Raw genomic sequence first — 16,555 nt, forward strand, 5'->3', positions numbered from 1 at the left:
GAACATTGCCAAAATACATGAAGTCTTCTTCAGAAGAATCACAGAAACTGGAATTCACTTCAATGTCTGACTCATCTTTAAATAAAAAAGGGAAGTTGTGGCCTAGTGGTTAGAGAGTTTGACCCCTAACCCTAGGGTTGTGGGTTCGAGTGTCGGGCCGACAATACCACGACTGAGGTACCACTGACTACCCACTGCTGCGGGTGTGTGTGTGTTCACTGCTGTGTGTGTGTGTTCACTTTGGATGGGTTAAATGTAGAGCATGAATTCTGAGTATGGGTCACCAAAGTGTCTTTTCACTTCAATTTCATATTTTCTAAGAAAAGCAGGGGTAACATATTTTATTAGGGTAACACTTATGAATCAACTTAAAATAGTATTGCTTTTACTTTATTGGTGATCACATACTTATGAGGCAAAGTCAATACTTCCTCCCATGTGTGGAGCACACTGTGGTGTTTCATTACTGAATTAATGTATTATTGAAAAAATCGAATGAGCCAATGATTCAACGATTCATGAAAATCACTTCATGAATCAAGGGTCACTTGCTTTTTTTGCAGCCACCTACTAGTGGTTTCTCTTTATTTATGCAACAAGTAGTCCACTGAAAGCAAGATTAAGAACCAGAGAGCAGCTTTATTCCAAAAGTAATCTAAAATACAAACATAATCCAAACAGAGACTTGGCAAGAACAGACTTGACTTGTCATGAACACTGGTGATGGGGAGATGAAGCCTCATGAAGCACTGAAGCTTTTCATCCAAGTGGTTCACAAAAGGTTTCATTTCTCAAGGTTTCATTTGCTCACAAAACCACTTGGTGGCCAAAGAGTGCAAAACATGCAGACACATTACAGATGACCTGATGTAATCTATGATTACAGTTATAATCCATTTCCACATAGCCTAATCTATTTATTTGGTCACTAATGAACAGACTTAACTTGAACAGACCTGACTCACCAACAGCAGGTTACAACAATACTCGACTGGAGACAATGGCAACATGAAGGCTATTTTTATCAGACAACCAGAGCCAACCAATGAGAGACAGGACACATGACTAAAACAACCAATGAGAGCAAGACACATGATCAAAGAACAATAGCAGGATACCCTCATGTTAGGGAATCCCATGATTAGACAGGGACCATGACTTATCTCCAAAATAAAAGACATGAGAGCAATGAACATGAAACCCCAACCCCATGTTACAATTTATCCATGACAGACCTAAACCACCCAAGATACCAGCACAAAAAGACATATAATAATTTATTTATAGACAAAAGTGATACCAATGTTACCCCAGAAGGAAACCAGTGTATAAATCATATTTCATTTTATGAAAGCTAAATATTTTTCTTTAATAAAAATGTGTCTACAAATTTGGCCAATTTTGTTATTATCTAAAGTAAGATACAGGATCCTCAACCCACCAAATTCTCCCAGAATTTTTAAAAAGTTTTTTACAATTCGATCACTGCTAATATCTGATAATGTGCCCTTATACCATAGGGGAAATGCAAAACAGTCTTGAAATATCACACCGGAGGAACAAAGCCAAAAGTGTTATTAGACGTCACCTCCAAATAAGTCTATATAGAAGCCCTGCACACTCTGAAGGGAAGTGCACAAACCACAGACTGCCATCTCTGATGCATCTCAACTTCAGTGTGACATTTTCAGTCATACCGAGACCTTTGATAAAACATTTCGTACTGATATAAAAATCTTATTTTCAGTATTGAGGACTTAATTTTTTTTTTTTAACTGTTCTGGTCTTCAAACTGCTGAAGAAAATGCTTCACCTGATTTTTTTCCAGTTTTTCTTGTGGTGTCTAGTTGGTAAGTTTAAAATGTTTTATGGTGTCAGTACATACAGAAGCAATGAAAACGATTTTGCATGCACTGTTAATGTCTTATAATGATGACTGTAAATCAATCGATGTGATTAACAACTCAAGTAAGCAAAACAAATGTTTACCCTTATCTTATCTTATCTTATCTTATCTTATCTTATCTTATCTTATATTATGTTAACTTACTTTGATTATGCATTGAAAATCAAGTCAAAGAGTTGTTGCAATTATTATTTTTTTTATTAATAATAATAATAAAAAAGAATTGTTTACAGCAATTAATTTCTGTTTGTGCTCCAGGCGTGTCTGGTGTTGATGAAGTGAAGTCAGTGTCGGTGGGAGATTCAGTCACTCTATACATACAGAGAGACGATGAGATCGAGTGGAGGTTTGGACCAACCAAAATTCTCTTAGCTGAAGTCAAAGAGATAAATGACTTCAAATTTTATAAAGATAGTGCTGGTGGGAGATTTAGAGACAGACTGAACCTGGATCGGACTGGATCACTGAGCATCATAAACACCAGCACCACAGACTCTGGAGAATATATAGTAACCAGAACTAAAACAAGTGCTGTACTATACACATTCAGACTTGGTGTCTATGGTGAGTATATGTTTGGTATACAGTATATTCACCCTTTAACATTGTCAATCAATGTCGAAATTCATCTGATAATGGAAATATAGATTCATTTGTGTCAGCTGCTCTTTGTATCGTATTGCTAAATGCTGCGCTTGGTCTCGTACTCTATAGCATATGTGGTCAGTCTCGTGCGCTTGCTGACCATTTTTGTGAAACAGTAAAGTGTGTTCAGCTGAATTCATTTTGCGTTTTGTTCTATCACTATCTATCACTAGTTTTTTCTATCACTACCACTCACAAACCATGCATCACACAATGGTAGGCAGCGCAATCTTAACAACCTGCACACTTTGCCTATGTCTGCTAATACACTACTTTATTTTTCTGTTGGTCTCTGGAAATACCAGTCTGCTGTAAACAAAGCCGATTTCCTTATTTCTATTATTAGTCATTCAAAGCTTAATCTCATGGCCCTCACAGAGACTTGGATCAAACCAGAGGACACTGCTACACCTGCAGCGCTCTCCAATAATTTCTCATTTTCGCACTCCCGCCATTTGAAGAGGTGGAGGTACTGGTCTGCTCATCTCTAATGATTGGAAATGTCATCCTTTACCATCTTTGGGTATCAACAGCTCTTTTGAATCTCATTCAGTTACTGTTACCTACCCTCTTAAAATACATTTTGTAGTTGTCTATCGACCCCCAGGACCACTAGGTAACTTTTTGGATGAATTAGATGTTTTGCTCTCAACCTTTTCTGAGGATGGTACTCCCCTAGTTATGCTTGGAGATTTCAACATCCACCTAGATAAACCTCTGTTTGCTGATTTCCACACTCTGCGTGCCTCTTTTGATCTCAACCGAGTGTCAACTACTGCTACTCACAAATCAGGCAACCAACTGGCCCTTATTTATACATGACACTGCTCTACTGATCATGTTCTGGTTACTCCACTGCACCTGTCGGATCACTTCCTCGTCACCCTTAACCTCAACATGGTCCCTGAAACATCACATACCCCTCCACATGTCATCTTTTGACATAACCTATGCTCACTCTCATCCTCCCGGCTATCTGCAATGGTTTAATCTTCACTAACATTGCTATTGATACTTTCTGCTCCACTCTTACATCTTGTTTAGACACTGTTTGCCCCTTGTCTTCCAGACCAGCCCATACCACCCCTTCCGCCTCTTGGTTATCTGATGTTCTACGCAAACATCGTTCTAAGCTTAGAGCTGTTGAAAGGGCGTGACACAAATCCAAAAATACTACTGACCTTAATGTGTATCAGTCACTCCTCTCTTCCTTTTCTGCTAATGTCTCCACTGCTAAAATGACATACTACCATAACAAAATTAACAATTCATCTAACTCTTGCAATGCTTTTAAAACATTTTCCTCAATTCTTTGTCCTCCTCCTCTCCCTCCTGCTTCATCTCTAGTAGCTGACTAATTAAAAACATCAGTGCACAATTTTCCAAACCAAAATCCATTAAGCTCAAATCACCAGCAAACATACACTCATTCACATCCTTCTCTTAACTCTCTGAAGCAGAGGTCTCCAAACTCATCCTTTCTAATCATCCTACTACTTGATCCTATTGAGATCCATCTCATCTCCTTTAAGAACTCCTTTAGAACTACAGACCAGTTTCCCTTCTTCCTTTCATTGCAAAAACACTTGAACGAGTGGTGTTCAACCAAGTCTCTGCATTTCTCACGCAGAACAACTTCCTTGACAGCAACCAATCTGGTTTCAGAAGTGGACATTCAACTGAGACTGCCTTGCTCTCAGTTGTTGAAGCCCTAAGACTGGCAAGAGTGGAATCCAAATCTTTAGTACTTATCCTGCTTGATCTGTCCGCTGCTTTTGACATGGTTAACCACCAGATTCTCCTATCAACCTTACTGGCACCTCAGTGTTTTGACTCTTACTCTTATCAGATAGGTCCTTTAAAGTATCTTGGAGAGGTGAGGTGTCCAAGTCACAACATCTAACTACTGGGGTGCCTCAGGGCTCAGTTCTTGGACCACTTCTCTTCTTGGTCTACATGGCACCATTAGGTTCTGTCATTCTGAAACATGGCTTTTCATACCACTGCTATGCTGATGACACTCAACTCTATCTCTCATTCCTTCCTGATGATCCGACGGTAGCTATTCGCATCTCAGCTTGTCTAACAGACATTTCTTGCTGGATAAAGGACAATCACCTTCAACTCAACCCTGACAAGACAGAACTGTTTGGGGTTCCAGCAAACCCATTGTTTCACCACAATTTCACCATCAAGTTAGGCACTTCAACCATAACTCCTTCAAAAACAGCTAGAAGCCTTGGAGTTATGATTGATGATCAGCTAACTTTCTCAGACCACATTGCTAAAACTGTCCGGTCCTGCAAATTTGCTTTATTCAACATTAATAAGATCAAGCCCTTTCTTTCCTTATTCAAGCTCTTGTTCCATCCAGGCTGGACTATTTCAATGCTCTCTTGGCAGGTCTTCCAGCCAATTCTTTGAAACGTTTACAATCAATCCAAATGCAAATTAAAATGCAAGATTAATTTTTAATGAGCCAAAAAGAATACATGTCACACCTCTCTTTATCAATTTGCACTGGCTACCAATAGCTGCTCACATAAAATCCAAGGCATTGATGTTTGCCTACAAAACCACGAGTGGCTCTGCACCCATTTACCTAAATGTATTACATCAGACTTATGTGCCCTCTAGAAGCTTGAATGGAAGTTGAACGTCTGGAAGTGAACGTCGCTAGATTGTGTCGTCCCAAAGAAGCACAAAGTCACTTTTAAGGACTTTTAAATTAAATGTTCCCTCCTGGTGGAATGACCGGCCCAACTCAGTCCGAGCAAGAATCGTCTTAAAACCCATCTCTTTCCGAAAGTCCATCTCAACTTTCGGCAACTTTTGAAAATTGATTCAAATGACATCATGTGAATTAAGTTAACTGTTATTTGCAACTGTTTTAGGTGTGTTCGTCTTGAAGCGGCTGTTTTCCCAGTGCTTTGATGTCAAATACAGATCGGTCTGCACAGTTCTGCTTCAAGTTGAACACACTTATTATGGTATACATTGTTAGTTAGTAGCTTGTACCTGTGATTGTTGATCAGTTAGTGGATCTAGTAAAATAGAAAAAGTAGTAAATTTCCAGGAATTTATGCTTTATCCATTATCTGTTGTAACCCCTTAAACCGAAAACATAAAATACAATGCGTAATTTAAAATGCAGATAAAAAAAAACCTGTGAAAAATAAATATGGAAAATTCCTTTATACTATATTATTACTTACAGACATTTCTTAGAGTGTAGTATACTAACAAACTACTAATACACTGCTTAAACCTATAATTGTTCAGAATGCATTATTTTACTAGTTTACTAGCTAAAAAAATGAAATTGTAATTGTTACAAAATGTTCAATAGGTTTAATTCAATAATGTTTTTAAAAAATATTTTATATGATTATATTATCCATTTTAATTACTTTATGAACAAATAAAAATGTTTAATTTAGGATTTATAGCTGGATCGATCTGCACTGACCGCTACAGTATTCTTGTCAGAGAACTCAGAGTCTTGTCTCAATGATAGCCTTTTAATGATTGCTCTGGCATCAATATAGAAGGACATGTACAAGGTTTTTTGTCCGTTACACATATAATGTCCTTTTAATGCGAGCAATCCAGAGAACTTCCCGATCAGATCGGCTGATGCAACTCTCTGGCATTACGCTTATTCTCAGTCTATTAATCAGCGTAGGATCCGCAACTGTGCCGGTTGTGCACTATACCATTACGGGCAGCGCCAATTCTGTATGCATCTTTGTCACTACGCAAAACATGGAGAATTCGGAACAGCCGCCCCCATATTTGAGTAGCAAATATGTCAATTAGTGGAATTCTTTATGTTTGCAGATTTTCCATATTATCTGGTAGTCCTGGAAGAGGGACAAGACGGGCTACAGGTCGTGTGTAAATTTTATCCCGTACTTGAATTTCAACAGTTCGAATGCAACCATCTCTGCTTGGAATGAGTTTCAACACACGACCTACAGGCCATTGGGCTCGTGGTAGGTTGTGGTCAATTATCAGCACCACTGTATCCAGGGTAATGGGTTCGGTTGCTTGCTGCCATTTGTAGCGGGACTGAAGGGTTGGCAGGTAATCTCGTAGGTAACAGATCCAAAACTGATCTATTAAGTTCTGGCAATGCCGCCACCTACGGCGTCCTATGGTTTCCGAAGCATAGACTGCTTGTGGCAAAGAAGCGTCTCGGCGCCCCATGAGAAGCATATTTGGTGTTATAGGGTCGGGATTAGCCACGTCAGCAGAAACGTATCCAAGAGGCTTAGAATTAAGAATACCTTCCACTTCAATTAAGATGGTGTGAAGTACGTCTTCTGACAGTGATTGAGTTCCCACGGCAACCTGGAGTGCACTCTTGATGGAACGAATCTCCCGCTCCCATGCTCCTCCGAAGTGTGGTGCATTTGGAGGATTGAATTTGAAATCAATTTGGTAATCTACCAGTTGTTGTTGAAGCTGCGGTTCCAATTCCTTAAAAGCTGTTCGGAGTTCCCTGTCAGCTCCTTTGAAATTTGTGCCTTGATCGGAAATTATTTCTGCTGGTTTGCCTCGCCGTGCAATGAACCTACGGAGGGCTAGTAAGAAGGCATCCGTATCCAGTGAATTAAGGAGATCCAAATGAATGGCACGTGTCGTCAGGCATTTAAAAATCACTCCCCACCGTTTCTCATTTCGTCTGCCTATCTTAGTCATAAATGGCCCGAAACAGTCAACTCCTGTTGAGAAGAAAGGTGGAGAGAAGATGCGGAGGCGAGCTGTTGGCAAATCTGCCATTTGAGGAACTTTAGGCTGTGCTCTCCATCTTTGACAATCTGGGCAGTGAAGTTGGTACCTTTTAATGACTTGTCGACCTCTCAAGATCCAATATTGTCTTCTGATTTCTGCAAATAATCTTTCAGAGCCAGCATGTAGCAGCCGTTCATCATAGTCTTTAATAAGAAGCATGGTAATGGGATGACGAGGGTCTAGGACAATGGGATGGATATCAAGGTCACTGACCTGCTGTAACTGCCTTAGCCTCCCACCTACTCTGATGAGGTCTGTTGTCAGGTCCAGCTCTGGTGCTAGATTTCTGAGTTTGCTGCTAATGTGAACTGGCCGGCCTGCTCTTAAAGAAACAAGCTCTTCTGAAAAACTTTGTGCTTGGCAGGCTCGTAGGAGATAAGCTTCTGTTTCACGGTAACTGTTAATCAATTGAGTCTGGTTTGGCTCTGCCGCCCCGTGACATTGCTGACGTACAGCCTCGACCAAATCTTTCCATGAATTAAACTGGTTTGCATCTGGAATATTCTGTGGTACTGATGCAAAACTGCAGAATGTCAGACCTTTCAATTCAATGGACTTAGATGGCTGAGTCATGTGTGGTCTCTTAGGCCATTTATCTGGAGCTTGCCAAAGGAAAGGTGGCCCTTTACTCCATCTGCTGGGTGAAGTAAGCTCTATAAGGGTTTTGCCTCGTGTCAAGTCATCAGCTGGGTTATTAAGTGAGTCGACATAACGCCATGATCGCTGATCTGTCAGTTCCTGTATTTCTGATACACGAGTGCCGACAAATACCTTGAACCGGCATGACTCCGACTGTAGCCATTCTAGGACAGTTGTAGAATCTGTCCATAATGTGGTCTTTTGTAAGTAGGATGACAGTTCTGTCTGGATTAATTTTGCCAGCTGTGCTCCGGCCAGCACTGCACACAACTCTAACCGTGGCATGGTCTGTTGACGTTTAGGGGCCACTTTTGACCTGGCCATAATAAATGAGACATTGGTGAGGCCCTCATGAATTGTAGAGAGGTATGCTACCGCTCCATAAGCCCTTTCTGATGCATCACAGAAAACATGGAGGTGATGGTCAAGTCCAGGCTTATCCATTGCTTCAGGAACATAACAACGTGGGACTGAAACTGTACTGATGTGGGGTAATTCACTCTCCCAGACATTCCAAGATTCACGCAGATCTGCAGGGAGGTCTGGGTCATCCCAGTCTCTTTTCTTTGACCATAGCTGCTGTATGAGAATCTTAGCTCTGGTTGTATAAGGCGTAATAAAACCCAAAGGGTCATACTGACTCGCTAGAATTTTGTAAACTGTACGCATTGTCAATGCTGAATGCTCGATAGGTCGGTATCTGTAACCCAGTGTGTCAGTTCCACAGTTCCAACAGAGTCCTAATGTGGGTTCTTGAAGGTCACACCGATCATGTTTCAGCCACAATTCCATGTCCTTGGATCTAGAATCAGATGGTAAGTGTGCCACTACTGATGACTGGTTGCTCGTCCACTGCCTAATTTCAAATCCACCATCCGCCATTATTTCCCGCAAGTCATCCACCCTAGTCTTGGCTGCTGCAGCAGTAGGTAGACTCTCCAGACAATTATCAACGTAGAAACTGGATTCAACAGTCTGAATGAGGTCGGAAGTACTGCGTGGGTGTTCTTTGATGTGCTTCTGCAGTGCATAAATAGCACAGCAGGGACTACTGGTTGTCCCGAACGGCAGTACCTGCCATTCGTATACTTGCGGAGGAATCTCTCGTTGCAAATCACGCCAAAGGAATCTCAGTAAGGGTCTGTCTTCGGGTAACAGGCGAACCTGGTGAAACATACCCTTGATGTCTCCACTGATTGCAACACTGTGCTTTCGAAATCGCAGTAGGACCCCAAGGAGGGATGGTCCCAGGTTTGGTCCTGGCAGAAGCTGCTCATTGAGAGATGTATCCTTGTATACGAATGAACAATTGAACACTAAACGTGCCTTTCCATTATGGTAGACAAGGTGATGTGGCAGATACCATGACTCCTCGGATTCATTAGCTTCTTTAGCTGTGATCTCTTTTACATAACCTGCTTGAATAAGTCTGTTCATCTCACCTCGATAGGCGGTTGCTTTCTCTGGTTGATCTTTGAGTCTCTTTTCGGTACTGCGGAGATTGGCAAGCACAGATTCATGAGGAGCATTCAGCTTGGGGTAATTGTCAGTTCTTAATAAGGGAGTGGCATAGCGTTGAATTCCATCGACTAGCACCCTACAGGTTTTGCTATCTAGGGTCTTGATAGACTCTTGGTCCTGTTTTGAACGAGTCAACAGCTTTTCACTGCGGTAAGGTAAAGAATCCAGCTGCCACAGTCGCTCAACATCTCTATAGAGGGTATCAGAGGCTGTTGATGTGGTGATAAAAAGACTCTGATGGGTGTAATTTGCACGATTTTTAAGACCTTCAGGGCCTTGAAGAGCCCAGCCTAGTTTTGTACAGACTGCAACTGGTCCATCCTGAGTACCTACATGAACTGTTTTCACCGCAGTGATCAGGGGGCTATTATCTGAGCCAATCAGCAACAAGGGCTGAGCATTCTTGAATGACTGCAGTGGAATATCTCTCAAGTGGGCATATCGTCGTTGTAGAGCTTTAACTGGGTAGCTCTGTTCCACTAGATCTAATCCATCTGCACTGAATGCATTATGAATTCTGTACCTGACTCCTGGATTAGCTCTGGAGGATACATCAAAGGTTACAACTGAGCCAGCTAGAAATGTGACATCAGGACGGATAGTGCGTAAGGCTAGGGTTTCCTCTTTCCCTTCCAGATGAAGCTGTTGAGCTGCAGCAGGTAATAGCATGGTACGTTCAGCCCCATCATCTAATATTGCAAAGGTTGCAATTGTTCTGTCTTTATTATGTAGAAACAAAGGTACAACTTTCAGTAGTACACGGCCTGAGGGACTAGAAGGTGTGAGGTAGATCCTACTATTTAATGCACTGGTGGACTTAACCTTGGCTCGCTGTTCAGCGATTCCATGAAGGACTTGGAGATGTATCTCCCCACAGATTCCACATGGTTTCTTTAGGTTACAGTCCTCTGGACAGTGGGAACGGCCACATTTCCAGCATCGTTTTCCTTCTGCTATCCATTGCATGAGGTTTTCTGCAGATTGCTCCTTTATTTCAGCACACTGGGTTATGTAATGCTCTTTGCTGTGACAGAAAAGACAATGGAGTTTGGATTTCTTCCATTGAGAGGGCTGAGGTACCGACCTAGGTGTCTTGACAATTTGAGGCTCTGTGCCATGATAGACTGAAGCACCCTGTCTTTTTGATTGTGTTGAAGCCCTTCCTTGAAGTGAGTAGGAGGATTTCTCTTTCTGATAACGTTCAACTAGTCTACTGGATAGACGCTGTTGTTGAGCTTTACCCTGCAGCCAACCAGAGAAGTCCTGAAGATTGTATGGATTGAGACTGGCAACGTTCAGCTTGCCTTGTAGCTGTAGGAACTCAATGAAGTTGTCTCTGAGATACTTGGGAAGTTTGCTGAGGAGCCTGTCTACATGGGAACAACAGCTGAGTTCAATGCCTCTTGGGCCTTCCAGGGACAGCAACATACTAACAAGAAGGTGAACCCTCAGAGCAAATGACTGAAAACTACTAGCATCGCCGACTCTCACATCTGAAGTGTTGAGTATGGCTGCTATTTCGCTCTGTGCTAATTGATGTGGTTGTCCATAATGCAACTGTAGAGCCTGCATTGCTGCTGTATATGGCCGAGCTTCATGTCGACAAGACTGTCCAATCATTTGAGCCTCTGGAAGCTTCAGATGTTCAAGCAGCACATGGTATTTGTATTTTTCTGACAGCTCAGGGTGAGAGTCTAGTAGATTATCCAAAGCTAGTTTCAGATTGGCGAAATCTCTTTCACTGTCTATAGCAAAATCTGGTATGGAAGGTTTTGGTGCTCCATATAAATTAATGGCGGGTGGAGGAACAGCCTGATAATTGCTATTCTGTGGCCAAGCTACTTGTTGTGCTGGGTACTGATCTCTGTGTGTATCAGGATAATTGGGCTGACAGTCAGTATAAACTGAAGGTACAGCGTGTTGCATCGAATGTAATCCAGTTGGAGGATTAGTAGCCCATTGCTGCTTGGACCAAAAGGGGGCACCATCAACTCCTAAGCACCTTCTAAGTTCAGGAGGTGACTTATTTTCATATTGCTTTTGTTGGAGTAACTGTCCTTGTAGAGCAGTATCAGGAGCTGTAGGGAATTGTGGAGAAACCAAGCATGATAATGGAACTGAGTGGATTGAACTCATTTCCTTCAGTGGAAGTGTTTGCTGGGCAGACTGAGCTCTTATGGCACTATGGACCACTTTCTGCATGAGTGGAACATATGAAATCAGAGGTGATTCGGTTCTCATTTGTTTAGGGCTCATTATATCAGGCTGAGATTCTGGAAAGTCAACTGGTGTCTTTGTGATGTGTGGAGCAGTCGAGGAAATGTTGTGATCAGATTCAGGGGAAAGTACACCCTTCTGAGATGCTATATCAACTTGGAGTGAGAGGTTGTCTGCTTCTTCCTCCAGTAGGAAAGCATTAATGCGTTTTAACATATCCTGTCGACGCTGCTGCCTTTTCTCATAAAGAGACAGTCTACTTGTAAGATGTGCAATCTCAGCTGACTCCTCCCTTTCAGCTGCAAAGATGTTCTCCATTAATTCTCTGAGGGACATTTTATCCTTTGATTGTACCTGCTCTATTTGTCGTACTGGTGTAGACATACTCGGTGAGAATGCTTTTTCCACTGCAGAAGGCTCTGGCTGTGTTTCTAGTGAGCATGGTGGGAGACTAGTTGACCTTGGAAAATTATAGTCCACAACATAGTCGTCCAGGTGCTTAGGAAGTTTACTCTGTCTCACTGGTCTCCCAGCTAACTGATTTAGACTGGACAGGTTATCATCAGGCAACGACATATCTGCAGTAGTCAGCATCCGGCTCGAAGGACCCTGTTTAATTTAGGATTTATAGCTGGATCGATCTGCACTGACCGCTACAGTATTCTTGTCAGAGAACTCAGAGTCTTGTCTCAATGATAGCCTTTTAATGATTGCTCTGGCATCAATATAGAAGGACATGTACAAGGTTTTTTGTCCGTTACACATATAATGTCCTTTTAATGCGAGCAATCCAGAGAACTTCCCGATCAGATCGGCTGATGCAACTCTCTGGCATTACGCTTATTCTCAGTCTATTAATCAGCGTAGGATCCGCAACTGTGCCGGTTGTGCACTATACCATTACGGGCAGCGCCAATTCTGTATGCATCTTTGTCACTACGCAAAACATGGAGAATTCGGAACAAAAAATATTTATAAAATATGCATTTTTTATTTATTTTTTGCTGAGATTTGGTGCAGTGACAATTTTTCTTCGTGATTATATGATGTCATCATGCAATGACATCACAACGTCATTTAGCAACTTTTAGCAAAAAAATTTACCTTTCTTTTGTAATTTCCCATGAAAATAAGTTGGCAATGCTTCCCTCTCACACGTCTCATTCTCTGGTTAAATAGTACTTCCCTTATGAAAAAGTAGTGTACTTCAATTTTATTTTACTAAGTATACTTAAGTAAAGTTCAAGTATATTTTAAGTATACTTTATGTAGCAAGTATACAAATATCAGTGTTCTAGTATACTTGTGTACTGTTTCAATACTCCTTTGGACTACATTGGCCTACTTTCTAGCAATAAAAATATACTTTATGTATAAAAGTAGCAAACTTTGAGTACACATCCACAGAAAGAACAGGGTATCTGCTTGTAAAAAAACAAACATTTTATTCAAGCTCCATGCATATTTTTTTTTAAACACTTTAATGTGTTTCATAAAAAATAAAGAACTAACATTTTGAACAAAAAGCTGAAAAAAGACTATGAATTGGATTCAGAATGATAATCAAAATGTAGATGGAGTCGATCAACACCCCAAAGCTTGACTGTAATAAATATCTCTTCATCGGTCAACATTTTATTCCATAACGTTACAGTTTTGATATTGTTTCATGTCAGATGATCGCATTACATGTGCTAGTATCTGGTGTAGTGATGTGTCGTTTTTGAAAGATTCGATCATTTTTGGCTCGTTCCTTAATCACGTTACGCTAAACCAATGCAGTCTTGAGTTGGAAAGAGAATTGATTAGGTCATGGTTCATTATCATATACTATGGCCCTTATACTATGCCCTACAAGTATATGCTCCTTTTGTGAATAAAACACTTCTAAGCAGGAAAAAGCATTGCTGCACACCTACATCCTATCTCTAGCAGTCGCTCATGCCGATGCAAATCGCTGCATAGATGTAATAACTTTACTTTCTCTGTTATGTTTTCCAGCTCCTGTTCCTGTTCCTGTCTTTATGAGACACTCATCACAGTATTCATCATCATCAGAAAGGTCATCAAAATGTCTGTTGCTGTGTTCAGTGTTCAATGTGAGTCATGTGACTCTCTCCTGGTACAAAGGAAACAGTTCATTGTCCAGCATCAGTGTGTCTGATCTCAGCATCAGTCTCTCTCTTCCTCTGGAGCTGGAATATCAGGATAATAACCCCTACAGCTGTGCAGTGAAAAATCACATCAGCAACTACACCAAACACCTGGACACCACTCAAATCTGTTCAGGTAATGTAGCTCTGATATTAGCGATGATTTAGCCAGTCTATGGTCCATTAATCATAATCTGCTGGTGCTGTGATTGATTGGGTTTTCACAATAAAACAATGCCAACGCTAGACTCTCCTACTGAACTCAGACACTAATGTCACTTGCTGTATTTCCCCCAAACTACATGAATCATATTTTTAGCTTTCTAACGTTCTTCTTATTCTTCTCTCATAAGACTGTTCCAGTTGTAGTTCTGCTGAAACTATGATTCGATTGGGCCCCGCGTTTCTTCTGGGCGTGCTCGTGGGTGTCATTCTGATCTATCTGGTTAATGGATGCAGAACCAGAAATCTTCAACAGAAGAAAAGCATGGAGAAAAGAGCAATGGACATGGATCTAACATATGCAGATGTCCTTGAAGAATTCCACTGAGAAAATATAATTTCAAACCGGTGGAAAAAATATCATAAGGTTTGGAAGAAAAAAAAAAAAGCTATTTTCTGTGCGAGACTTCAGATTCTTTAGCCTATCATAGATGATCAAGTTGCATTAAACAAACCAGTCTGCTTATGAAAACAATTAAAAAAAACAAAGGTTAGAAAAATACAAGTCTGTAATAACAAGCAGCATAACAGAGTGTTTATGTTCAGCTAATTTAAGTAGATTAGGCTGCAGCCTCGCACTTTGCACATTCACATTTATACAAAGCATCCGCTCTTACGTTACTTTTTTGTCCCCCTTTGTAAAGAATAGTGCCTTGCTAACCGACTGCGATCACTATTATTAAAATGCTAGATGAATATATGGTTCTGTATGTCTCTTTTATTAACATCTGTAATCTCTCTCAATGTGATAGCCTAAAAATTCTTAAGAGTTGCTATGCAAGATCAGATATGAAAAAAATGTTTATGCAGTATATTTCATATAATCTTTTATTATTATTATTATTATTATTATCATGATTTCATATAGCCTAATTACATTTTTGGGCTTCATTTCTGACCACTGGAAAAATGTACTCTGTTTGCAAACACGACAACATCATTTATTTACAGTGATATTATTGACTTGATTGCAGATTATTTCACAGATACTAATTAAACTGAACTGAGCTGAACTGTCATTAACTGTCATTTTGCATTATTGACACACTGTTTTCTTAATGAATGGTGTTCAGTTGCTTTGACACACTTATTTTTGTTTAAAGCACTTTATAAATAAAGGTGACTTGACTTGACTTCATCTGTGCTCACTGTTGATTGTAAAATCTGTATTTTCAGTTTGCTGCATGACTAATTCAATTTAATAAAAAATGTGTTAAAAACTATTTATTTCAGCATGGTGTCTTTATGTAGCATCCACATGAGCACCAAACAAGAACTGAGAATTCAAGCACTGAGAGAAGCAGATCTATCACAAGATCTATGGCTAACATTATTAAAATTAATAACAACTAAATCACTTTTTATCCAGAAAATTCTACAAGCACCACCAGGTCATTTAAAAGAAGAACTACAGTTGATAATATGTATATTTTATAATATAATTTTAAAAAGAAGAACGACCTAAATGTATCATGGATGTGGTTTTCCATTAAAACACCCATCTGAGAAGTTTCAGAATGAAGCGTTAAATGTGAAACCAGATGATGAAAAAAGAAGTGAGCAGTGTAAATGCATGATCTTCAGTTTATATTTGACTCTCGTGTTGAGCCCCACTGGTTTCCTGACTTCTGCTGATCTACATGTTTGATCTGATCAAGTATCTTCATTGTGTTCAACTGAGAAAATCCTTGTTTGGTTCAGTCACGGTTTCTCTGCTTTCCACAAATCACAATCAAACTCCACAGACCGACAAAAACTACTGATATGAGTTACTGAAAAGTAACAACAATCTGAAGAGTGTTACACTACACGAATAAGAAATGTATTTCTGTGCAAATAAAGTAACAAAAAAATGAATTTACACAATACTGTACTGAGTGTTCTACAACTATAGTGTATAATGTACTAAAATACACTACAGTTTAATATAGTAAAAACGTAAATTACATTATTTATTACAGTTTGTCAGTTCACTATAGTTAATACTACACTCATTCATCAACTATGTGTTGTAAAAATTATAATATATACAGTAAAATACACTTTACTATAGTATGGTTCGAAAACACTAAAGTATTTACTATAAATTACTATAGTATTTTTTTTATTTGATTTCTCATAAAGACCCTGCTGAAGCGCCAACTAGTGACCGAACACGAAAAAACAAGTGTCAATGGACTTCAAACTGTTACCAATACATTTTTATTACTATATGCTTTAGCCCATATATTCATAGCCTGATCCTTTCATCTTAATCATACTCACAGCCTGATCCTGTTTTGATTTAGATCTTGATTTGATCTGATGCTGATCGAGAAGCTTAATCTCCTCACAGAACCTAGATTACTAGATATTTCATGGTTCATGTTTATTCTTTGTGTGTTCTTTCTCTCTCTCTCTCTCTCTCTCTCTCTCTCTCTCTCTCACTCTCTCTCTCTCTCTCTATATATATATA

At 39.9% G+C, this 16,555-nt stretch overlaps 1 protein-coding gene across 1 annotated transcript; it reads left to right on the forward strand.

Moving 5' to 3' along the window:
- Positions 1-1,635: 1,635 nt before the first annotated feature.
- LOC127988506 (uncharacterized) lies at positions 1,636-15,323 on the forward strand. Its single transcript, XM_052591308.1, has 4 exons — positions 1,636-1,850; positions 2,165-2,470; positions 13,727-14,014; positions 14,232-15,323. Exons 1-4 carry the CDS (start codon positions 1,805-1,807, stop codon positions 14,426-14,428), a joined length of 837 nt encoding a protein of 278 aa, XP_052447268.1. The 5' UTR covers positions 1,636-1,804; the 3' UTR covers positions 14,429-15,323.
- The last annotated feature ends 1,232 nt before the right edge of the window (positions 15,324-16,555 follow it).

Source organism: Carassius gibelio, chromosome B22, assembly GCF_023724105.1.
Source record: "Carassius gibelio isolate Cgi1373 ecotype wild population from Czech Republic chromosome B22, carGib1.2-hapl.c, whole genome shotgun sequence".
NCBI lineage: Eukaryota > Metazoa > Chordata > Actinopteri > Cypriniformes > Cyprinidae > Carassius > Carassius gibelio.